General features: G+C 41.8%; 1 protein-coding gene across 1 annotated transcript in view; it reads left to right on the top strand.

Annotated features, from left to right (window-relative positions):
- Nucleotides 1-570: 570 nt before the first annotated feature.
- Nucleotides 571-25,368, top strand: part of DNAAF9 (dynein axonemal assembly factor 9) — a 78,399-nt gene continuing 53,601 nt past the window's right edge. Inside the window, exons 1-6 of the mRNA XM_042807763.1 lie at nt 571-736; nt 11,226-11,305; nt 17,653-17,772; nt 19,450-19,574; nt 23,202-23,298; nt 24,543-24,649. Coding sequence (XP_042663697.1) covers nt 651-736; nt 11,226-11,305; nt 17,653-17,772; nt 19,450-19,574; nt 23,202-23,298; nt 24,543-24,649 — 615 coding nt within the window. The 5' untranslated portion in view covers nt 571-650. The remainder of the gene's footprint in view (nt 737-11,225; nt 11,306-17,652; nt 17,773-19,449; nt 19,575-23,201; nt 23,299-24,542; nt 24,650-25,368) is intronic.

Raw genomic sequence — 25,368 nt, 5'->3', positions numbered from 1 at the left:
GTGGGCACTGTGTCACCGCCCTGCAGGGCTCTGGGGGGGGTCTGTGTGACACCGCCCCATGGGGTTCTGGGGTCCATGGGGTCCGTGTCACCTCCTCGTGGGGTTCTGGGGTCCGTGTCACGGCCCCGCGAGGTTCTGGGGTCCGTGTCAGCACCCCGCGGGGCTCCGGGGGGGTCGGACGAGCCCACGCCACGGCGGGTGAAGGTGCGGGGGGGGCCGTGGGGGGTGTTGGACGCGCCCATGAGTGGGGGGGGGGACGACGGGTGGAAGTAGCGCTGCGCCGGGGGTGTGTGCGCGGGGGCAGGAGTTGGGCGAGCCCATGCCTCGCCGAGGGGGGACCCATCCATCTCCCTCCACCCGCCCCGCTCTATTCGCGCTCAGCCGCTGTCTGCGGTAGACGCCTCCCGAGCCCCGCTCAGTGTGAAACGAGAAATAAAACCGGGCTGAAACCTGCGCGGTTGGGAAGGCGGAGAGCGCGGGCAGACGTGCGGCTTTGCCGCGGATTTCCCCCCCTCCCCGCCCCCCCCCGCTTCCCTGAGGCGGATTGAGCAGTGGTGCGGTCGGGGCGGGGCTCCACGGCCGCAGTGCTGCCGCCTCCCTCCTCCTCCTCCTCCTCCTCCTCTTCCTCCCGTCGCCGCATCGCTGTCGCTATGGCGCTGTGCGGCCGCTCCGCGCTCCTCCTGCCGCCCCCGCGCCCGTCGCCGCGCCGCCCCCGGGCCGCCCAGGCCTTCGTCAGGTAACCGGGGACGGCGGGGAAGGGCGATGAGGATGAGGATTTGGGGGCGGGGGGAGCGCTGAGGATCTGACAGGGAGGGACTGCGCTGAGGGAGTTGGTGGGGTGGGGCCGGGCTGGGTGTGGAGGGACACGCACTGAGGGAACGGGGGGTATGAAGGAGGTTGGGGGCGTTGAAGGGGCTGGGGTGTTAAGGGAGGTGGGGGGCAGCGAGGCGGGGGGGGGGGGTGACAGAGGTTTTTTGGGGGAGCTGATGGGGAGGGGTCTGGGGGATGTTGAGGGGTTTGGTGGGGGAGAAACTGGGGGCCGTTAAAGGTGGTGGTTGGGAGGAAAGTAGGATGCTAAGGGCGTTGGGGTGGGCTGGTGGGAAGGAGATGGGGTGGGAGTTAAGGTCTTTGGAAGTGCTGAGGTAGGCCAGGCCGGAGGGGTTGTAGATGTTAAGGAGTGGTTTTGTGGTGTGGAGGGGGGGTGTTAAGGGGCTTTGGGGGGTGTTGCAGGGGGATTTGGAGCTGTTAAGGAGGTTGGGGTGATTACAAGGGGCTGGAGCAATAGGAGCAGCGTTGGAGGGGCCGGGGTTATGGGGAGATGGGACAGGGTGTCATGGAGGGGCAGGCTAATTTTGTAGGTGGCTACTGGGAGAGAAGCGTTGGTGGCCTTGACAGGATGGCAGGCAGGGGCCTGACTTGGCCTGGTGGGTTTAGGGATTGAATCCTGAATCCCCCTGGAGGAGGGTGTGTGGGAGGCTGTACTGGACTTGGGGGCAGGGGAACAAAAAGAGAGGTTTGGGGACTTTGGGGAGGGGCTGGTCTGGAGAGGAGGGGGGCTTGGGGACTGTGGGGAGCTAAGCCTGGATCTGGTTTGGGAGGGGATGGATGTGGGGCTACCTTGGAAGTAGGGAAAAAAGGGCTTGTGAAAGGTAGGAAAGCTGAATTAAGGTAGGGATAGCAGAGATTTGGGAGGGGTTGAGGGATTGTGGAGGGAAAGGACGTTGTGTGTTTGTGTGGGCACCTGCTGGGTGGCTTGTGGAGACGTGCTTGAGAGTATGAAGGCAGTAACGTTCTCTGAGCTTCAGAAATAGGGGTGATAGAGCTTGACAAGAGATGGGGCACGGGGACATGTTAGATGATAATGTTGGCTCTGTGGGAGCTCAGGTGTCAGCTCAGGTATCGTTAGGTTGCTAGAGCTCTATTTCCTTTTAAAGACTTAGGCTGCACCCATGTGTATAAGGCTACTGTGTATTATCTGAAGTGTCTGAATAGGGGAAATAGGTTTGAGTTGCTCCAGGGGAGGCTTAGTTTGGATATTAGGAAAAATTTATTCACCTACAGGGTTGTCAAGCACTGGAATAGGCTGTTCAGGGAAGTGGAGTCACCATCCCTGGAGGTATTTAAAAAGCATGTAGATGTGCTGAGGGACACAGCTTAGTGGTGACCTTGGCAGCGTTAGGTTAACGGTTGGACCTGATGATCTTAAAGGTCTTTTCCAACCTTTCAAACAATTCCATTACTCTGTAATATCACAAAGAACAACCCAGGAACTGAAGTGCTTGCTGCTTTCAGTAGTTATAGCTCAGTACATGGACGAATTCACCGGTGTGAAGTCAAATAATAGAGTAACTGGGACATTACACCTAAATTGCAGAATTGCACATAAACTGCAGGCAAACAGCTGGCCAAGCTACCTGGGTGTTAAAGTGGGGCTGTGTTTGCTGTAGATTTTCAACTGCTTCAAAAAAAATTTATATTTTGTACAAAAAGGGAATAAAACAATTTTTACTTTTCAGACAATATGCCTGTGAAATGAGAAATTCTGCACCGTGAGAGAGAAATAGAGGTTCTGTTTGCTTGAAATACATGAACATGGCTGTTCTGTGATGGTTTTGTTCCCTTTCTGCCTGCCCTTAGAAATTGAATTGATGTTAAGAGGGAAGGAAAAGTGACCTTTTCAGATATTAATTCATCCAGAGAAAAAAAACTCTTACTTCTTTAGAAGGAGCTTAGTATTTGTTTATAGCTGGAAGGTATCTAAAAACCCATGATCAGTAACAAAATACCAAGATGGCAAAAAAAAAGCTGAAAGAGAAAATGGTTTCCACTGAAGCCTCTCTCTCTATGAGTGATTTTTGTAATCTGAGATCCTGTTTTAGAGTTGTCATGAGAACATTCAGACTCTCTGTGAACATCTGCAAGCTTTTGAGCTCCACTGGGAGATCCAGACAGCATCTGTAATTTGGCGTGTTTGTACGAGGCGTGTCATCCGTTAATTTTTTTCCTCCTCAACATTTGTTCTTCTTCAGTTTTTTTTTTTTTTCAGGCCAGATGGAGGCAGGGAGGCCAGTGTTTGCAATAAATTTCCCAAGCAGTCACCAGATACCAGGCAGTTAATAAAAATAACTTAAAACAAAACAATCCGTTACCCTCCTCCCCCCACCCCCAAGTCCCAAACAGGAATGGAAAAATTCTTAAGACTATATAAAGAATAGAGAAACGGCCAGAGATAATTCTTGGAGTTCTTCCACATACTTCAGAGTTTTGGTCTGCCGTATGGTGTGTTGGGAGCTGGCATTTACCACGGCGACCCTCGACGTTGGAACAACAAAAGTAAAGAATGGGTTTGTAAATAAGAAAAAAATCCACTAAGAGATGAGTATTGTCCAAAAAAGGGTATGCCATTTTAGAAAGTGATGTCATGTTTCATGTGTCTGTGTTTAGTGGTGAATGAGTGTTTTCCTTAAAAATACATGCATTTCTGTACAAAGTTTGCATTAAATTCTTTTGTTAAATATCACCATCTAAAATCAGTGTAAATTTGTTCTATTTGGTAGGGCTCTGGACCCACCCAATTTTGCATTAGCTTTATGTAAAATAGAGTAGGCAGGTCCTTGTTATTAATAACCCATGTTTATAACATAATACAGATTACTTCTTGCTGTGTGTCTATGTAGGGAAATGCAAAATGAGTACTTGGGTTAATTTTTATGCTGTCTCTTCCCGTGTGCCTAATAGCATCCTCTAAACCACTCTGGTTTTAATCATGTAGTGGTTAAGTATATGGCTTTTTTCCTACAGTTTCAGAGGAGCAGTCGGTGGGGTGTTTGGGAGCATGGTGGTGCAGGGAAGAAAGAGTTGTTGTGGTTTCCCAACTGTTTTTTAGCAGGGGATGTGTCTGTGTTGAAAGATTAACAGTTTGGATTCATGTATTCCTTATGTAATTATGCCGAGGTTGAGGATTTTGTAATAGCACTATTTCACCGAAATTTTGTTAAGGAATGAACTGCATTTTAGCTGTGCAAAGAGAGAGCTGATTTAACTTCCTGAAATACAGGAGGGAAAAAACCCAACTAAACAAACAACAAAACCAAACAAAACAAACAAAAAAAAAACCCAAAGAAAACCAAAACAAAACAGAAAAAAAAACCCCAAACAAACCCCCCAAACAAATGCATTCCTTGCCTATGAATGGGTTTCTACCATGTTAGGGAAGTAAGATGGCTTAGGGTCTGTTGAGTGCTGGGCTGCAGCAGCCATTTAGAGGAATGTGGGGCTGTATGGTTGATAGGAATAGGAAGGTAGAGAAGTGCTTGGGAAAGAAAAGCTGCTGAGGAGAGGAGCAGAGCTGTTGCGTTAGCTCGGCTGCCTGTGGAGCCTCAGCTGAAGTTACCCCTGTGTGATCATTCAGCTTGAGCTGATGGCGAAGCGTCTGCTCTGTGGCTGCACTGGTTGTGGCCCAGTAATGGGCTCTGAAAATCAATTTAGGCTTAAGGTGCACTGCACCTTAGCTTCTGATTTCTGCCAAAGTGCCAGACGCCTTGTCTTTCTGATCAGAGACTGATGGCAGAATAATTACACTGGAGCTGCTAGTCTTTCCAAGTTCTTCAAATATCGTCGTTTTTCTCAGATGATAATGTTTTTTTTGAGGAGGAATAATTGGCATCCGCAATAACATGATGCAGTTGAAGGAAGTGAAGATATAGACCTGCTGTTGGTAATTCAGCCTGTTAAACACAGAATGCGTCAAGGGTGCAGTGCGTGTGTGTAGGTGATGGGCAACCTGCCATTCGGTTGCACCCGTGGAAGAACTTCACTGTATTTCCAGCCCCTGAGCTGATGTTGAGGTCCAATCTGTGAGCTGCTTACAATAAACAAGTATGCAGGAGAGCTGCACTATCCAGCGTGCTCGTAGAAAATACCAGTATGAATACCGATGTGCATTTTTTAATAAATAGCACTACTGTCTGGATGTGCTGAAGTGCCAGAGATCTTGAACAAGCTTGTCATTTGAAAATGGCATCAGATAGGCCAAAATGTTTAGTAAGGAGAGATTCGTGCTTGTTCCTTTGTGCTTTGAGGTCTCTGAATTGCAGAATTGAATATTACTGCCTATTTAAAGTCAAGAAGCAAGGGATTTGGTCCTGTAAAATGCACACAGAGTTGAAATTTCTTCCTTTATGTCTAGTTTCAGTATTTGCTACTTACTGTTGCTAAACACGCTAAGTGTTTTCACAAGTACTAGGTGTCCTATTTACAGTCCAGTTCCCTGTGTTCATTGTAGAGAAATTCTGAAAATAGCTGGAAAATTCTCATGTGTGTTAAGGTGGGTGAATGCCATTGTCTTTTGTGAGTGCCAGGCAGTAAAACAGTTATTTTGGTGAGCTAAACAAAAAACCAACCAACCAACCAATCAACAAACTCAGAAATCATGTTATTGTTCAACATAGTAAATTTCAAAAACTTTTTTAAATTAGTGAAATTTTGAGACTCTTTAACTCAGCCTGACTTCTGGATTTTGTTTTCACAAATATGTTAAGAAGGTGATAATGTCAGACTGTGGGAAATCCAGGGAAATCCCGTACTCCGATATAAGCAGACAATAATAATGCTTCTGGTAGAAATTGTGAGGTCAATGAAAGGCCAGTGAAAAAGAAACTTGAGTTTTTGGGGGTAGAGTGGAAACAGATGGTAGTAGCAGCAAGCTAACAAGACGTGAGATGTGGAAGAAAATGAAGGGATTTCTCTTTCCATTTTATTTATTTATTTTAAATCAAGTACTTAATACTAAAGCCAGTGTCTGTTTTAGGTAGACAGCATGAATCTATTCAGGCCATTCCCTGACGATGAACCTTGTTAATGTGAGGATTTGCACAAGCTTGCCAGGGGTGTCTCAGATTTTTTTCCCCTTGTTCGCTGCTATCTATCAAAGCTTTACCACGTGTGGGTTTTTGAGACTGCCTAGTCTTTGTGGGGGAGGAGCGTAACATCTGCCAATATGAAGTAAAACATACTCACCACCAGTGAAATCGCATCTTTTGTCAGCTGAATTGCACATTTATCACAGCAGCGGCCGTCCCAGCCGTATGGTAAGCCAGCCTGTGGGAATCAGTTAGGAATCAATCAGGGATCAATGCTAATATCGGTGCTGCATTAGTACCACTGGATTACAAGGTCAAGAAAAGGAAGCTTGCGCTCAGAATAAATTCAGCTAGCAGCAAGGGATGCGGAAGGAAGGAATGCATTGTGGAAGCATAACTAAAATTAAAATACTGTGTGGCATTATTTAAAAAACTTGCTCTTTCTGCTTGAGAAAGGCCCACTTGTCAGTATTCTCTTTATTTGCCAACATACGTGGCTTGCAGCGCTGTGTCTGTTACTAAGTTGTGACAGGCTAGACTGTTGTAAAGCAAGGTACTTTGCATAATTAGTATGACGACGTGAACAGATGAGCACTAATTCTTTGAAGTTAATGATTGTCAATTATCTTCCCTTTTTTTTTTGGATCTGGTCCAAGGTTAGCAGAATATAAAGTACCTCAATGCATAGTTTCTTAATTGGCCCAAGCAGGCTTTTTTGCCAGATGCCACCCCAAAATGTGGCTTTGCCTTCTGACCCGCCTTCATCAGCAGTCGGATCAGCTTGCTGCTGTTTGAAAGTGTTATTTTTTTAATTCCTGGGCTAAGGTTTGTTTGGATCTGTAAGCTGATTGACTTGACACATGGCTTCAAGATTGTTAGTGCAGATACAAAGGCAGTGGGAAGGGTGAGACCGGCCGTTGCAGCACCCTGGGCTCTTAGACTGGCTTAAAACGATGTAGAAATCACATCATCTGTTCAAAAGTGCACACTGGAAAAATTCTCCCTTCACCTACTTCAAGTTCTTACCCACTTCTAAAGCAGCCTGGTTGTCTGTGGTTGTCTCCTTTGATATGGTAGGATAAGTAGCTTGCGGTTCACATCTTGCCCAAGTCATTGAAGTCCAGGAATTGGGGGCTTCCTTAGAAAGGCTTCATATAATTGTATTTTCAAACACACCTAATGCTGATTTTTCAGCAGCAAGCTACTGTAAAATTTAGTTGTGGTTATGTACGTGGGTGGATCCGGAGCCACATCTTCCAGGAAAGCATCCTGAAGCCCAGATGGTTACGCCATTGTGCGGAGGTTGTTCTTCATTGTTTCTGTTTGAAATTGTGTTACTGTGGTAAAACGAAAAGGAGTAAAAAGTCAGTACCCTTAATAGGGCGCTTGCTTTGGAGGCGGGAAAAGTCATGGATTTTTGTTCCCAGGACAGTTTCTTTGTTTTTGTCAGATGACTGTTAAATGTGAAATGCAAGAAAATGCCATTTTTTTTCTCTGACTTTATACACAGTTTAGCCTGTATTGTTTAAAAGCATGTAGTAAGAATTCTAATTATTCTCTTCACTATTTCTGAATAATGTCTTTCTTCAGACACAGAAGTCTTCTGTTTTTAATGTCAGCCTTTGAATGTAATGATTTATACACACTTGAAATGACGCTGAAAATGTTTCAGTGAGGAAGCTTTTTAAAAGATTTCTTTCATAGAACCACTTCTTTAAATGAGGTAAGGAAAAATACTCTGCTGAAGGCTGTTTAATATCAAGATTGAAATAAACATCTTTATGGTCACATGTCTGATTACAAAATAATGAACATATAATTTGCCCTACGCTTATTCCATTTATGTCCTGAAGGAAATGTAGCACTGACATTCCACTTTACTGGGCATAAGTTTTTTGGCAGCTTAATCAGAGAATTTTATAGATTTTTAAGGGGTGCACCAAAGTTGTAATTTCTGTGAAAGATAGTGAAAGTAATTCTAGGAGAGTAGAAATCCCAACCTTAAATCAAAATTTAAGGAGAGAAAGAAATACCCAACCCAGAACAAACATGCAAGTACTTTCCTCCCCCAATTTCTCTTCCCCTTTTCCCCCCACCACAATTTACTTGGACAGATCAGAAAATACTTTCACAGAGCTTGTGAAGGTAAAAACGTGTCTTTTGCTTTGCTCTGGTCTCGTTGCACAGGCTCATAACACTACCTTTAAAGGATAAACATTTGATGAGGCCTCCCTTTTGTTGAAGCTGTTAGTGTGAAATTAAAATGTAAAGATTTTAGGAATAACTTACCTTGTATCATATAATAATATTTTTTAGTAAATGGGAGTATCCCCACGAGTTACTGACAAAGAGTTTTCGTACTTGTTGTTTGTCAAATTAAGATCCAACCATTCCTTTTAAAAAGTGATCTGTATGGGGGGGGAGAAATTATAGCAAAATCAAGGTAATTATTCCTGCTATGTTTATAATGCATAAGAGGTTTTAAAAATATTTTACAATCCAGAAAAACCTGTCTTTGACTGGAGAATTACTTAAACTTGCCCTGAGAGTAAACATTGAACACAAGTATTGGAAGGATTCTTTTTGTCTTGTTTCCGAGAGGAGTTGACTGAAATTCTACTTCTTGTGTCTTTAGATTGGAAGCATTATTAATATTTTTTCTGGTGACAGTTTCTTTTCTCACTCTGAGCAGAATCAGGAAGATGCATCCTCTGATACAGTAAATGTTTTAATAAAAGTCAGTCTGGAAGCTGCTCGTTGTGTCACTGCAGAAGTCCTTGGGCAGGCAATCTCAAAGTCCTTCTGATCTGCCCTTCAGATAGTCTCGGGAAGCACAGGTTTCTCTTAAGCAGTCCTTTGCAGATAGGTTGAGAAGCACTTTTCTTCTCATGCAGACTTTGTACATAAAGTTCCTTCCATTTTCTTGTGGTGTATGGAGGCTCTAGCGATTCTACTTGCCTGCAGCTTGCCCTTCAGTAACTGTAGGCTTGTTTGCATCCTAACAAATAAGTCAAATTATTTTGCTAGACTCTTTGCTGTGGGTACAATTTTTTCTACTCTTGATCTTGTGACTTGGGAAGTGTGAAAATGTGAGCACTGTATAGCTTGCCATAGTGGATCATCTCTCACCTGGCTGCTCGGGGCTCCTGTTTAATGCTGGGACAAAAATCTCTCAGAATAAGATTCAAAACCTTGGGTTTGGATAGCTGTGAGATTCAGTTTTAGGTTAAGTTTTAAAGAACTAAGAGTTAGAAGTTGCTAAAATGTGCAGCATAAAGTTCAGTGTTTCTTTCATGGGCTTCATAGCATCACCTACATTAGCAACAACATCTGACAGTGCCTGATGAGGTGTCTTTCTGCTGTCATCAGTGGCTTTAATTTCTGTATCTAAGACTGGGCCAAAATATCTGTTCATACATACAGTGGATTGATTGTGATACAGTACAGCGTACGGAATGAATTTAGAAGTTTCAGACAAGAAGAGTTGAGAGATTCAGAACTCGAATAGGCAACCTAAAAATGGGGGAAACCAAAACAAAACTGGAGTGGTTTGCACTGATTTTGTATTTCCTATGAAAGTATCTTCAGCTGTTGTCTGTCCTTTACTGTGGGTGTTGGAATTGCACTTAGATTAGCTATATTGTAAACCTTTAGTGTTCCTCTTGTCTTTCAGAGAAAGTAGAACATGATGATTGTAGTATTGCTTAAAGGATCTATTTGCTTTTTACTTGGTTTGAGATGCTGTGAAAGTAAATGAACTATGAAAATAGGAATACTTGACCTTACTTTCTTGTTTGTTTGAGCTGAGCATAAATTTAGCTCTGTTTGTTTTTCTGTAAGAGACATTTGTTTCCTAGAGCTGAACAGCTCACAGTCATATAAACAAGAAAACACACTCACCAATAGCAGCAGTGAAATTTCTTGCCCTCTATCTATACTAAAACAAACTCACAAAATGTTGCCTAGATGCACAATTTATGTTGCTTTCTGGCTTTTGTAGCTGATTGTGTTTTTTTGCCTGGTTTAAAGATGCATCTTGGACAACTAAATTAAACTTTATATATAACAATTCATTTTGATAATGAAAATCTTGGCAAGACTTGGTATTGTTTTGTTTGTTTTTACTGTAGATTGATTATTGAAGATTAGGCTTAGAATTTTCCCTAACTGTTCATTTTAGAAAAAATGTCGTGGTTTTAATACAGAAGTTATGAGAGACGCAACATATACCTTATGAAAGTGATCTAGCTATTTCTTTGAATAGAGAGGGGAAAAAGTTCCTGCTCTTACAATTGCATTAAGTATTATTCATGTAGAGTTGTTTTGAGCAGTGGTTTACTGTCTGACTGGAAACCCACTAGTAGAAGTTGAGTTTGTTAATTTGTCTTGCAGGAAAAAAAACTTTCTTAAAAAGTGACACTCTTCAGGATTTCAGCTTTTGTTATGTTAAATTAGAATTTTGGCTCCATACATTTCCACGATGAACTAAATAAAATTTTAGAGGGTAATGCCAGATGCAAGGAAGAACTGTAACCTGAAGCTTAAATAATAAGAGAAAATCCCCTGGTTAGGAGCTGTCTGTCTGAGAATGCTCTCTAAAACTGCCTTTTCTGTCTGAAAGTTCCCTCGGTTCTGCATTTCTGCTTATGTATGTGCTTGTAATAATGACGGCGTGACCCATTTGAGTCTTTGTGATAGTGGTGAGCAAAAGCATCACCGGGACACCACAGGTAGCGTGACACTGGTGCTTTATTAACTGAGGACATGGATGAGACCCTGTGGGTTTGTGAGTGGAGGCAGATTTCTCTGTGCCTTACCCCCTTCTCCCCAACACGAATATCACACTTTTTACTTGGATTTTGTAAGAGACCTGGGATGTGTCTGTATTATGTAGTTGCACTGGGTCCGATAGTGCCAGAGGTGCTGAAACTCTCTTTTACAAATGCCTCTTGAGATGTAGGAGCCACTGCAGACCCTCCCTTGTCAGCTTTTTCCTTGGGCATTGCCTGCCCCGTGTTGCTTTGCTCTCTACTTCTGTGGTAGAGAAAGGACTGTTGCTGGCTTGGTGAGAGGAAACTTGAGCAGAAGCTTTTGCTAGATGTTAGAGATGACCAGGGCACTCAGAAGGGATAGTTACAGGTTCTAGTCTTCTCTCAAGGCTATGTACTTCATCTTTTAGTGGACAAAAATAATCTGGGTATGGTTTGATATGAGGTCTCAATGTATTTCATACGAAAGATACCCAAATTGAAGTGTGTCCACTTAGTTTCTATAATAAAGAAAAAGCCATGTCAACTCTTTGGCCTACCAAATTTGAGTACTTCAAAACACTGACCTTAAGGACAAATTCTCTTTCTTTTGCAGCTGCAGCCGCCTTCGAAACATTCAGAGAATCCTGACGCAGAGCAGCAAATCTCAACCTGATGGAATCCTTTGCATTTTAGGTTAGTTTTACTTTTGTTTCCCCCCCATTTTGTTCTCACTGTACTGATAAAGATGCAATGAGTTTCAGAAAGATGAAGGTCATCTCCTTCCTGTTGCAAGCCCCAGCCCTTTTTCTCATTTGAAGGACAGTGTTCTGATTGTCACACTCTTTTCTCCCTAAATATTTCTTAAGCCTATTTATTAATTTCAGGCAAACTTGCTACAAAGGTAGTAATATCAACGTTCTTGCAAGCCTTATGAAAATTCAGCGGCTTGAGGAAAGAGAGAATCTTTGTTAACATCCAAATTGAAGGAAAGGTGGAGACAATTTAATCCACATTTATTTGGAGTAAGAATTCAGCTGCCTAGGCAGTGTTTGCTTTCTAGATGGTGCTTGGCATAAAAGCTCAAGGCTGAAGGCACAAGTGTTACAGCTGGTTTCCCAGTGGAGGTGGGAAAGTGGAAGGAATTAGGAGGTGCTGGGGTTAAGGAAGTGGAGAAGATCAGAAGGATCATGATGTTCGGAGCGATGGAGGGGTGGTGGCTGAGAGCAGGCTTGGCTTATAAGAGATGCAGAGGGGGAGGGAATAATCAGAAATCTGACAGAATTAATAAAATGTGAACTTAGGGGAAGGGAGGTCTTGCCTCAGGAGAAGTAATTCAAAATGCATTTAAAGAGTCACATGAGAAACCCGGGAAGCAGTTACGACTTAAATGGTGGCATATAAACAGCATGTCATTTCAGTGCTTTATTTCTTCGGAGGTAGGGAGAAAAGGGTGGTACAAGATAAAGCCGCATGTGCAAGTACTCTGTAGGAAAGTTTTTGTACTGCCTAAACATCATTTCTGTGTGTAAGATTGACTCTTGTTTCTTATACATAATCTGTATCAAGGTATTAAAGGAAAATCTCAGGAATGATGCTTGAAATTCCTTAGAGAAAAGGACTGAGGAGTAATTGTTTGAATAATGGCTTACACTTAAGGATGGAGAAATCTAACGTTGCCCTAAAGAAGCTATGTGTGGTAACAGGCTTGCATTAAGAAATGATACAACAGCCTGGTTCTTTAGGGGTTTGGTGTGTGGTGTTTTTTTTGGTGGTGGTTTGGGTTTTTTTAATGATGTATCAAGAAAACTTGAAGATAATGTTCCCAACCACAAAAAAGTTGTAAATGTGTATAACCTAGTTCTCTCTTGGTGAGTGCTAACTGTATAACATGACTCTTCCTATCCCCCATTCTCTACGGTAAGAGTTTAAGAAGTCTTTGGCTAAGTAGCAACTTTACAGCTAGAAGGTCTGTAAGGTCACTGTGTCAACCTTTGGTGAAACTTAATCATACAGGATAAAATAGTTGTTTTTTGTCTTTGATGCTAGACTAATTTCACAAAATACGTCATTGTGCTGTCTTGCCACTGACTGTAGTATTTCTTGACTATTGTTAACTCTGAAGCTGCAGTAAGTCCCAAGCAAAGAATAGTCACTCAAAGCATTGTACAGCTTTAGGGAAGGCATTACAGGCAAAAGGAACTTCTTTGTGTAATCCGCAGTGTAATGTGGAGAATTTAAGTCCATGCATAAGACCATACCTCTTAATAAGTAAGCATTTCTGTTACAGAAATACAGGAAGTGTGTTTCATTAGACTAGTGCTTTACACTAATCTCTTTCAGCACCCACAGTGGAACCGTTCTTGTCTCATCTGACCTGTGTAATGTAGCTTGCAGAATTTTTCACATAAATTCTGATTAAGCAGTCATGTCACTCCGTTATAAATGTGTTAAGTCTGTCTTCAAATACAAGCTTCAGATGACAAAAATTATGTAGTCTTACATTTTGAGTCCTGTTGACTTCTCTGGAAAGCAGATACTCATAACTCTGTTTTTCTTATAGTCAGTGCGTGCTATATTTCACTTGGCTGTCTTTAATGACCTAGAGTTAATGCATTTCTCTCACCCTGACTTTAATTTTACATACTGGGCTGTGAGATAAAAACAATATAAACTTTATATATTTATATATAAATATTGATGTACAATAGAAATATAAACAATATAAACCTCTCTTCAAGTAGATTAATATTTATACTGACATTAAAACCATTTTGAGAGTCCAAAGAGAGATGACCAATTATTGATACAATTATTTAAATAGTAGTTACAGCTGATTTTTTTTTATAAGAATTCTGTAATTTTACTTTGAAGCAGTTGAATGGTAGCGTTCCTGCATTCTTTGCCAGGGAGAAAAGGCATCGCAACTGACGGGGGAAAAAGCAATTTGGAGGTTGGCATGTCAGACATCTTAAAGCTGGGATGTCTCATCTGAAGTGTGTTGGTGTTAAAGCAGCTAAGAAAAGAGTATATCAAAATACTTAAAATATTCTCTGAACTGTTTTTTTTTAACAGTGGTGTTTCTTGCATCTTACCTTTTCAACAGAGATTTTCAGCTCACAATTAGGTTGATCTGATTTCTGAGGATATGTATTTAGTTTCCATAGGGTATGTCTATAAATCTGAGTGTGGTTGTGGCTGTTCTGATTGTAGATCAAACTGTTTCACAGTTCAGCATAGCTAAGCAAAGTTTTGAAAGACCTTGATACTTATTTTTTACCCTCCCTGAAGAGGACAGGAATACTTTAGAGGCTGTACCAGTAAATCTTTTAAGTTTAGTTTATATTGGTTCTGTTCATATATTACTATTTTGGTAGACTTCCATTTTTTTTCTCCATTATATCCATCCTACACAAAGCTCTTGCTCTTAGGACGTTGGAGAAACTTTACCAGCATTTAGTACATTGCACTGATAGTTCATGCCATTCCCTTTCCAAATAGAGACTATTTTAATGATTATTGTGCCACTTCTGACAGCAGTTCCACAACTGCATGTTGGTTTGGGGCAAATGTCTAAAGGTGATCTGGCCATTCTCTCCAGCCTCACCCTCCTGCTGCCTCCCTGGGGTCCCTGGAGCTCACGTGGCTGTTGAATGTGTTATGATACAGCTATTTGTTTTGATACCCAAGGATGTGTCTGAAGTGTATGGCTGGGACAAAAAGCAGGACTTTTTTTTTTACCTGTAGGCTGTGTTTATGTGAGCTTAGCAACTGTGAAGTAGCACACAGATGGCTGAGCTGAGTATTTTTTGCTGTGCAAGAGGGGAGTCTTGGCCTGCCTCTAGACTGCTCCTCTTCCCTTTCCTCTCTTTTCTTCCCACATGCATTTTACATCAGTTCTAGTTTGATATCTTGCACCCGCTTCACCTTACTGAGCAGACACTTTATTTTTTCTTTTTCCCCCCCTCTTTTATTTGGCCAGACTTGTTTTCTGCCAATTTAGCAAATTGAATCAGCTTGCTCAGAGGTCAGATGAGCACTGGCTGCAGGAGAAGGAGCAGGAATGGCTCTTCGAGCAGCAGTGAGCTGTTAGACTGAGACATTGTCTAACTACAACCTTGTGATGAGTTGGGAACTGGCTGGGAGTTACTAAACTCCCAGCTCAGCTGGAGACAGGCGTGGGGGGGTTCCTAATTAATAGCTTTCCCCATTGTTCTGTTGAGGACTCATAATATGCTTTCTGGAGGTATCTTATCTTTGTCATTGTTTCATTTCCTGTTTATTTTCCGCCAACTATATCGGTTCATTTAACTCCATATGTTTCTGTAGAATAGTATTAAAGCCTCAGTGTGAAAGCTCCTGTCTGTACTGCATGCTAAAACCAAAACCCCCCCAAAACAATTATTCTTCAATTAATTCTTTTATGGTAAGCTCATTTCTTCCCTGCTAGCCTGTCAGTGCTCTGCAAGCAATAAATTCACCCATGTCCTCTATTATAAGAGTTAAGATTATCAACTGCCTCCCTTGTTAACATCTTTGTCTTCACTTCCTCTCCTGTTATTAACTGAAAAAGCAGGGGTTTGGTGTTTAGTTTTGAAGATCTTCTCTTCTTCAAGCCCGGAAAAGAGCTGGTGTGCCCAGAAAAAAAACTCAGACTCTTCACGTGATAGTGACATCTTAACTTTTTCTTTTAATGAGGACAGAATCTCATTCTCTCTGAGCTTCCAGACAATCATCTGTTGCTTTTTCTGCTTCACTATGGGTTACTCTGTTAGCCTATCCCTGAGCACACCCCCTTGGCTGTTTAGGCTTTGGAAACCCTGGCAATGTCGGAAAAAGTATAAATGTGGTGGCTGCTTTTGTCCACGCTGTTTGGCCTGTGGTTGAGGTTGCCTTATTAGATTACCTTTTGATATGATAGGTGATGTTTGCTCGTGAAACATAAGTAATGCTGCTTGCAGAACAACTGATCTAACAGCTTGCTGCCACTGAAAGGGGCTACCCTACCTCCTGCTTTGTGCCAGATTATTGCTCACCTTATTGCCTTCAAAAGTTGCCTGAGTCAGGCAAGTAATCAGTAAAAGAGATTAGCTTCAAGACGTTGTGGGTGATAACTTTTTAAGGCTATAGCTGATTTCAAGGAGACTGATGATGTTTAAATGGAGTTCCCTAGAACAATGGGAGGGTTGCTTCCTGGAAGAATGGAGTCTCCACACTTGGTTGTAACTAAAATCCCACCTAAAGACGGGGGCTTTGGCACCAATAGTAAAGTCCCATTGTATTCTAGATTACGTTGGTAAGCCTGCGTTCATGGGGCTGGAAATGTAAATACAGTAAAAAGAAATAATGCATTCTCCCTCTCCTCCCTCTTCTGCACGCCCTTTCTGAGTTCACAGATTCAGGGCAGTCTAATTATACGGAGAATTACAGCACAGCAAAAACAGAACATTGCAGCAGGGGGGAAGGAGTGATTGGGTCTGAGCATGCTTTAGCTGAGTCTTACTGATGCCATGACCTGAGTTACAGAATGACTGCTAAGGCTGTTGATACTCCCTTTGCCACGGGATGCCTCCAAACACATAGAATTGTGCCTTGCTTTAAAAAGAGCATGCTCCAAGGATTCACATATAGAGATCAGTGGTGGAAGCTAGATAGCAGAGGGATTCAAAGATTGTGGCAGGAAAGGTTTTTGAGAGCTGAGAAGGCTGGGGGAGGTGTGCTGCAGGTTCCCCCTTTCCCAACACATTTCAGGGAACGCAGTGCTGTAGTGTGGTGTTGGTGCTGATGACCAAGAAGCCGTGAGTGGGGAGCAGGACTACAGAGGTTCCTAGCTTCAGCACGATTTGAAGTGATTGAATTTGTCTCTTCTGTAGCCTTACACCAAATATCTGATACCTTGGAATGTATGTGAGCTGTCCAAAGGCCAGTTACTAAAACAAGGGAGTTTATTAAGATGTGGGATTCCGTAGGTGGATGCAAACACGGCATCTGGTTGGCACTTTAAAGCTGAAGCGTAACATGAAAAAGGGAACATAACTAGGAGAACCAAGGGTTTATTCCAGTTCCTGGTAAGTTCAGGAGACTTTTGAGTAGATGGGTTTCCAATGCAAGTCCTGAAACTCAGACATCCAATCCGTGGTATTACATTATCAGTGTACTGATCTGTCCTTTGGACGGTTGTAACAAATCTTGGTTTGTTGGCAGCCACCCAACTGTATCCTAATATAACTTGGTAGGAAAACTTGATGTTAGTGTTTATGAAAAATTTTGTAGCGGTCAAGGCTGGTGATCTCTATCAACTGTGGATGCCAAAGATGCTGCTTCATGCATAGTTTTACTTGTGGAGAAATCTTGATTTACTACAGTAGAATTAGGAATTATGGCTGTGACTGTCTTCCAGAGGGATGAAATAATTCCTAAACTTGTGGCCTGTTTCCTTTCTTCTTGTATTTCCCTTTCATCTTTTCATGCTCCAGATCTTCAATTGTTTTAGTTTTCTTTTCCCAAGGACCAGAAAAGGCTGTCCTTGGAAGCTGTTCGTATACCATATGTTTTGCCAGAATATCTTTTCATGATTTGTTAGAAGTCCACACTGGCTTTCTGGTGACTCAGAGATTGCACTATAATACTGATATGATAATGTTTAATCATGTATTCTAAAGCAGGAGATTTAGGTCAGAGGATTAGTTTGTTAGGAAGCTTCAATCAGGAACATACTAATTAGAATGAATACTGCATGCAGACAGATGTTTAAATTTAAATTACTATACACAATTGAACTTCTGTTGATGCAGAGCACTGCAGAAAACTAGACTTACTTATTTTTTTTAAGCAATGCCTGTGGATTTAGGTCAAGAGTGGAATGTCAGCAAGTGGCAATGAACTTGCAAAAACCTCTTTTTTCCCTACTCTGTGTTGCCAGTATGTTCAAAAGGTTTAAGTGCCCACTGACAGTGTGAGGGAGCTGAGTTAATACTTCTGCTTTAAAGTTTCCTCATTAGGGAAGAAAACAAACTTTTCAGCATATGGTTTTCCTTTTGCAGGAATAGATAGTCGATACAATGAAGGTTGCAGGGAACTGGCGAACTATCTGCTTTTTGGCTTGTATAACCAGAATAACAATGACTTTGAAAGAACTGGGTTTCCTGAAGAAGTTCTTGATGGTGAGTAACGTACTCCACATTTTTACACATTCTTCCGTCTTTTTGGAGGGAGGGTGAGCCAGAAGAAGGGGCATAGCTCAAAAAAAAAAAAAAAAAAGTTGTAAATCTCTAATTCTGTATATACACCTGAAAAACGGTTCTTAAATACGCTGCTGAAGAACTCTTGGTTTTAAACAAGTGTCCCCCCCCATATATTCCCTCAAGTGTTCTAAACTTAGACAAATAGGGCCAGTTATGAGAAGTCCTAGTGCTGTCTTGTTATGTGTGTATATGTGTTAACAATTATTGTGTGATCACACCTCCAGAGTCCTAAAATACTTGAGCTCTTTTTTACTTTAACATATTAACTCACTTTTATAATATTCGAAAGGTGGCCAGTCACCATGATCATGGATTATTATTTCCTTATTTGCATGAAATTTTGAATATCTACCCCATAGGCTGTAGTGCTGTGGTTTTTACTTGGAGCAACATTTTGATGTAATATTAGGCAAGAGCAGCTATAGTTTACAGCTTTAAGTGCTCTGTAAGGACTTATCACTGAAACTCTTGGCTTCTCAAAAGACAGGCTGACGTAGTTCTGTGCAAGACTTTTGAGTAACCCACCATTGTTCTGAACAGTAAGAAGTACTGTGGTACTTGGAACTGTATATGGCTGCCAACTGCTTCTTTTTGAAAGAAATGGGAAATGACTGTGTGTTCAAATAATTAAAGAATTTTCTTTTAATGAGGTACTTTATCATAGAATAGTTTAGACTGGAAAGGACATTTAAAGGTCACCTAGTCCCACCCCCCTGCCCCGGGCAGGGCCCCCTTCCCCCAGCCCAGGGTGCTCCCAGCCCCGTCCAACCTGGCCTTGAACCCTTCCAGGGAGGGGGCAGTCACAGCTGCTCTGGGCACCCTGGGTCAGCACCTCACCCCCCGCACAGGGAACAATTTCTGCCTTATATCTCCTCTAAATCTCCCCTCTGTCAGTTTAAAACCGTCCCCCCTCGTCCCATCCTCACCCCCTGACCCAGAGTCCCTCCCCCCCTCTCCTGTCCCCCCTTTAAGCCCTGGGAGGCCGCTCGAAGGGCTCCCCGGAGCCTTCTCTTCTCCAGGCTGAACCCCCCCAACTCTCTCAGCCCGGCCCCCCAGGGGAGCTGCTCCAGCCCCCCCAGCATCTCCGTGGCCTCCTCTGGCCCCGCTCAAGCAGCTCCGTGTCCTTCTGCTGTTGGGGGCCCCCGAGCTGGCCCCGGCACTGCAGGGGGGTCTCCCCAGAGCGGAGCAGAGGGGGACAATCCCCCCCCTGGCCCTGCTGCCCCCCCTGCTCTGGCTGCAGCCCAGGGCACGGGGGGGTTCTGGGCTGCCAGCGCACGGGGCTGCCTCACGGGCAGTTTTCCAGCCACCAACCCCCCCAGTCCCTCTCCTCGGGGCTGCTCTCCAGCCACTCCTTGAGGGCCCAGCCTGGGTTTGTGCTGGGGATTGCCCCGACCCAGGGGCAGGACCTTGCCCTTGGCCTTGTTGAACTTCATGAGGTTTACACAGGCCCACCTCTTTCACATTATAGGAAAAGTATTTTCTGTTCGGTTTATGTGTGTTTTGTTTTTTTGTTTTTTTTTTTTTTTTGTGTGTCTACGTAATTCTAGTGTGTTTGGAGTATTGATGCTGGAATAATATTTTTCCTGCTTGTTGCAGATATAATCATATTAATAAAACCTGACAGTGTCCATCTGTACTGTAACCCTGTGAATTATAATCATCTTTTGCCGTATGTGGCATACTGGAGGAACTTGCATTTTCACTGTCTAACTGAAAATGAGGTAAGTGGAAAATGAATGCAGATGCAAATTGCTAATGAACTTGCTAATGAACTGATATTTGGAGTGGAACTTTTTTTAACATTCCTTCCAGAAGTCTTTTTTCTGTTTTTTACTCAGCAGGGTTGTGATCTGCATATATATATGGGTATTAATCATTTTGCTAATGTGTGCAAGAAGAATATGTTTTTATTACTTCGTATTTGTTGGAGCATGAAGACAAATTGCTCCCCTCTCCCACTAATTACTATTGTTTTGACATGAGTCAATGATCTTTTAATGAGGAAAAATATGTGGGTTGTGAGAAATGCAGAATCTGAATTAAGTACCACAGTCAACCCCAAGATTTCCAATGGTAGCCTTATTTGCTACCAAAGTGGTATTTTAATGCTGGTAGTTGTAGAATATTAGAAAAGATTGGCTTAGTAAGCCATTTAAAATCAATGTATTTTAATTTAAACTCTTCCTTTCAAGACCTATTAAGCTCACTTTCACTGGGCCGTGTGAGCTTTGTTTTGCCTTTAAAAGTCACGGCATCCTTAGAAAACCTATGTTTGTCACCGTGAAGTACTGTTTGAGGAGCAAAAAGTGAAAATACTGTTAGTCTAGGTGTAGAATAAGAACCTTTTTATTCCAGTTGAGACTGGAAATGCTTCTTCCTAAATGCCATCATGGGAAGCTTCCCCCCCTGTTCAGTTCTGTGTAGTTCCTTTTCTAAATTAGAATGATACTGAAATCTGAAGGGAGTGCATTAGGAGCCTGCAGTGTCAATGGGTGAAGCAGGTGGAAGAATGAATGGGGAGTTCACGGGGAGAAGCCTTTTGTTCCCTTGAGTTTCCAGCTTGAAAGCGATGGGGCTTATGATAGATTGATTGTGTTTTTATGTGGCTGGCCAACCGTTTATCAGTTCGTCACAGAATTATGAAATAATTCCAGTTAGAAGGGACCTCTGGAGACCATCTTGTTCAACATCCTGCTTAAGGCAGGGTTAGTGATGGGATCAGATCAGGTTACTCGAGTTTTTTTGCAGTTGGATGTTGAAAGCATACAGGGATGATGAGTGCAGAACTTCTCTTGTCTCTCTGCTCCATTACCTGACTGTCCTGATAGTGACAAAGTATTTCCTTTTATCCAGTCTGAACCTCTCTTATTTTAAATTATGCCATTTTCCATGCATCCTGCAACAGAAGACCACTGTGAAGAGCCTGCCTTTAGCATTTCAATAACGTTTTCTTGTGGGTGTTGGAAGCCAATTATGCAGTCCAGCCACTGCCTCCTCTAGGCTCAGCACGCCCAAGTCTCTCCTTGTAGGACAAGTGCTCCAACCCGCTGATCATTGTGGTGGCTCTCCACAGAACTTGCTTTGGTTTGACAACATCTGTCCTGTATGTGGGTCCCAAAACTGGATGCAGTCTAGATCCAGTCCCACGAGTGCTGCATAGAGTGGGATAATTACTTCTTGTTAAGATGTAAACAGCTGAGCTACAGGTTAAAGCATGCAAGCAAAATCTAAAGCCTGGCTTTATAAGGTGTTTCTGTTGCCAAAATCCCCGCTGAAAGGGCAGATCTTGAAGCATTATAACATTGAAGACAGTTGTAAAACACATGCATTTTGGAATTAAGAATGGAGTGGTTCTTAACACACTGTTGCTAGCACAACTGCAATCTCAGCTATTGAACTGTAAGCTGCAACAACTGCTTATGGGCTTTTGTGTGGTTTATCGTGGTAAGTAATAAACTTAATCACACAGTACTGGCTTGAAATAATGGTGTAACTAGGAAGGTAAACCATATGCCTTGCTATTTCTGGAAGTGAATGATGAAGTTTTATTTCTGAAGCTGAAAAAGTAAATTTTACTTCATTGCTGATTCATGTGAATGAGCTGAGCAGTACACTTCCAGTCAACATTTCTAATGTATAAGAATTGCCAGTTTCCTAGATTACTTCTGAAAGAGAAACACAAAAACATTGCTGTATCAGGCTTTTAAGTGCATCCTGTTTACAAGAGGATTGCCTGGCTTTTAAGAATTTTTTTTTTTTCAGTGACAGAAATAACTTTTGCTTACTTTTATAAAAATGAAACCTAAAAAGCCCGAGAGTTTTAGAAATAAATAAAGCAATGCTGTACCTGGCTCTGTGCAGCTCTTGATGAGGCTGGCAAAGCCTATAGCCTCTCCTTCCTTTCTTTTTTCCTACTTGCCTTTAACTAGACAATAGGAATATAAGTGAATATGTTAGTTATTGGGAAAAAAAAAATGTATTGTTAGAGAATGCACATTTTTGAAATGACCAAATAAGATAAAGTACTGAAATTTGATGCATACTGTATAAACTTTCTCGGTGTCATGACTGTACACTTTATGGAACGGGCAGTATTGATACCGGCAGTAACAGATAGTGAGCAAGCCTTTAGCACCCTGCTGAAAACAAAGTTGTTCTTATTTTAATGGCATTTTAAGTCTTGAGAACTGGCAGTTGTTTGGGGCTTGGCTTCAAACTGAAACTTTGATCTCGCTTCCTGGGATTGAAGAAAGAACACATCGTGGAGGAACTTGGGCTGCATCTTAAATTCAGGCTTGTCTTAAAAGAGCTTGTTTTTAAAATAAATTTGTTGGGTGTACCCTGAAGCTCACAAGACCTGTATAGAAAAAGTTCATAATCATGTAATCTGTCTTGATGTTAACTTCAGAGCACTGTACATTTAAAAAAAAAAAAAAAAAAAAAAAAAAAAAATAGACAAAACACCACTGCCTTCTGATCTTGCTCCAGAAAGCAAGTGACTCTTGAAGTACCCAGTGGGGCTAGGCCTTCTTGCTTCAGACTTGCTGCTAAACTGCACCTTTTCGAATAAAAAACTGAGAGAGCGTTTTTAGGGTTTTTTTCTGTTATAAAAATGACTTTTTTCTGTGATTTGTCTCTTCAGTCTAATTTTTATGCTTTTCTGAGCTGTAAGTATGATGTTTGTTCTTCACTCCGCCTCTTCAGTCTGCTGAAGTCTTCAGACAACTTCATTCTGCTCTTAGTGTGAAACAGCAAGATAGCGTTGCACGGTGGTGTCTCCTCTTCTTTCCTCCTCCTCCTTTTCTTACATACAACCTCAGTTGGTTCTCATTGCTTGTTCTGGGACCTGAGGCCTACCTGGTCAGTTAGCTTTACTGGTTAAGCGTTTTTAAGCTGGTAATATATTTTTTTTTTTTATCTCACTGGCATGTTTTTTGTGGTACATCAGTTCGTATTCTCAAAATATCTTTTATTGTTTAAAAATTGTCCAGAATTTAGTAGATGATCTTGAAAGACTTCACAGAAAGCTGAAAACAAAATATATAATTATGCCTTCATATAACCTTACTAAAAACCTTGCTGTGAAGTTGGGGTGGTGGTTTTTTTTTTTTTGTTGTTGTTGTTAAAACCGATTTCCATTGGCTTGAATATATCACTGCCATGATGGAATTTCCAAAATATAGAGACTAAAGAGGTTCTTTAGCTTCTTGGAGGCTGTCAGTGTTTTAGTGGCTTACATGACATTTGTTATGAAATGAAAACAGTAGAATACATATTCTCTTCGGTGCAAAACTAACAATCAAATTAGGCATGACTAATCAAATTTTATTTTAAATGATTTGTTTCAGTATGAAGATGAAGAAGTTGCAGAGGAATTCAAAATTTCCAGCTTTGTAGACATGGTTCGAGATTGCAGTCGCATTGGTATTCCATACAGCTGCCAAGGTAGGTTAGCTTGTTTTATTCTTACAGTGTAAATGTTTTGCAGCATGGAAGTCATGCAGTTCAGGGAATGAAGATTTTCTTGCCTTTGGTAAGAAATAAGGATTAATATGTTGATAGATTTCTTTTAGCCTCTTCTTACTTAAGAGTTGGATTTCTTTCTGAAAAATGTAAGCCCTTAGACTTCATCTGAAGAGTGAATGCTCACAGCGTGAGGCAAAGAAATAATTTGCATTCAGAGAAGTGTATTCCGCTGCTACAGAAGTTCTCTGTTCAGATGGGAGCTCCAGATAAATACTTCTTTATGCAAGGAAAGAATAAACATTTCGTTATGCAAGTTTCCTTTTTTAGCGCTGAAAAAACTGGACTGCAGGACTTCCTGTTACGATCTGTAGCCAGCCATGCAGCCTGAACAGTGTAATCTTACATTGTTCAGTGAAGTGTACTTTGCAGTATCCCCAGCAGTGAATACTGCAAAAGCAACGCAGTGCATGTACTTCACTGTGTAGCATGAACATGTGGGAGTTTTGATCCAGAATACAGTAGGTGAGAGGCAACCAAAAAATAATTGCTTTCTATTTTTGAACCATGTAAGCTCAAACCAAGCTAATTCGGTTATTTTATTTTGTTTTATTTTATTCTATTTTTTCCTGATACCCTTGAGGAAAGAATAACGTGCTCTGACTGCCTGGAGAATCACTGATGGTCAGGGCACGTGGGAAGGATGGCAGTTTTGTTAGGAAGTATCTAAAGAAGGTGTGTAGCTTAAGGGTAGTAATCACATTTCACTTCAGATGGCTTATAGCTTCCCCGATGAGTACCAGGCTGAATAGACTTCCTCTCCCTTGACTTAAAAATCTGATTAACATGGGGCTGACGTTGACAGTATTTTACTTGAGGCCAGATATTTGAAGAAATTGGAGTAGGCAAAGCTCACTGTTTATTATCTCGAATTTGAATGGGCAACAATTTTGCTACAGGTCTTGGAACAAAATTTGCAAGGAGACATAATATCCTTTACTAGACTAATAGCTGGAAAAAGGGGACGAAATTTGGGGTGTAGAGAAAGGAGTTTTGGAAAGCTACTGTCTTCACAAAAAACATTTTTCAATTACACATTTTAACTTGAACAAAGACAGAATAATTGAGATCCTTTGTTAGAATCTCAGAACAACTCTAAGATCTCACAGAAAGTTGTACTGCTGGTATTTGTGAGAGAATGTTTCTGTGAAACATTTCTTTTACAGGTCATCTACAGATATTTGATATGTTCATTGTTGAAAAGTGGCCAATAGTGCAGGCTTTTGCACTGGAAGGAATTGGGGGTGATGGCTTCTTTACAATGAAATACGAAGTGAGTAGTTATGTTTTTAATTGTCTTCCATTTCCATTCTGAAGCAGAAATTGAATTATGGAATTATGTGAGTTGGAAAGTACCTTTTGAGATCATCTAGTCCTGACTTACCGCTCAAGCGAGCTTCTAAGTTGGATGAGGTTTTTCAGGCTTTTATGAAACTGAGTTTTGAATGTGCAGGGGTGGAGATACCACAGTCTTGCTGAGAGGCTGTTATGAGCTACACAGCACTGTCCTGGATAAACCGTGATTGTTTGGTGTCCCCTCGGCCTCCCTGTTGTGACTTAGAACTTTTTTTTCCTTATCTTCTAAAGCCTCCTCTACCAATAATGGAAAACACTTTTTTTAAACTCTACTAGATAGGTATAGATCTGCAAGAGAAGCTGGTTAGTGACAAATGCCTTGAAATGAACTGAGAATTTAAGAAGTGACTGTATTTTTTGGGTCACTGTTTTTAACACGAGATGCATCTACATCTCACCAACGTTATATTCTTGGGTCGTCATAGCTTGCTGAATAAGGCAACAGTCAAGACTTTGGATGATGCTCCTAGTTTTTAATAATGATTTGCTGTCCCACTCTGAGCAACTTGTGTCATTTGATTTGCCTATTTATTAAAAACACTCTAACAGCATCTTCAGAGGACAGCTTTGTATTTATGTACTTGTTTGAAGCTGCTTTTTATTTAATTTTCTTGGACCTCTGCCACAGAATTGCAG

Source organism: Tyto alba, unplaced genomic scaffold (assembly GCF_018691265.1).
Source record: "Tyto alba isolate M040663 unplaced genomic scaffold, T.alba_DEE_v4.0 Super-Scaffold_6, whole genome shotgun sequence".
Taxonomy (NCBI): Eukaryota; Metazoa; Chordata; class Aves; order Strigiformes; family Tytonidae; genus Tyto; species Tyto alba.
This window is presented reverse-complemented; position numbering and strand designations above follow the sequence as displayed.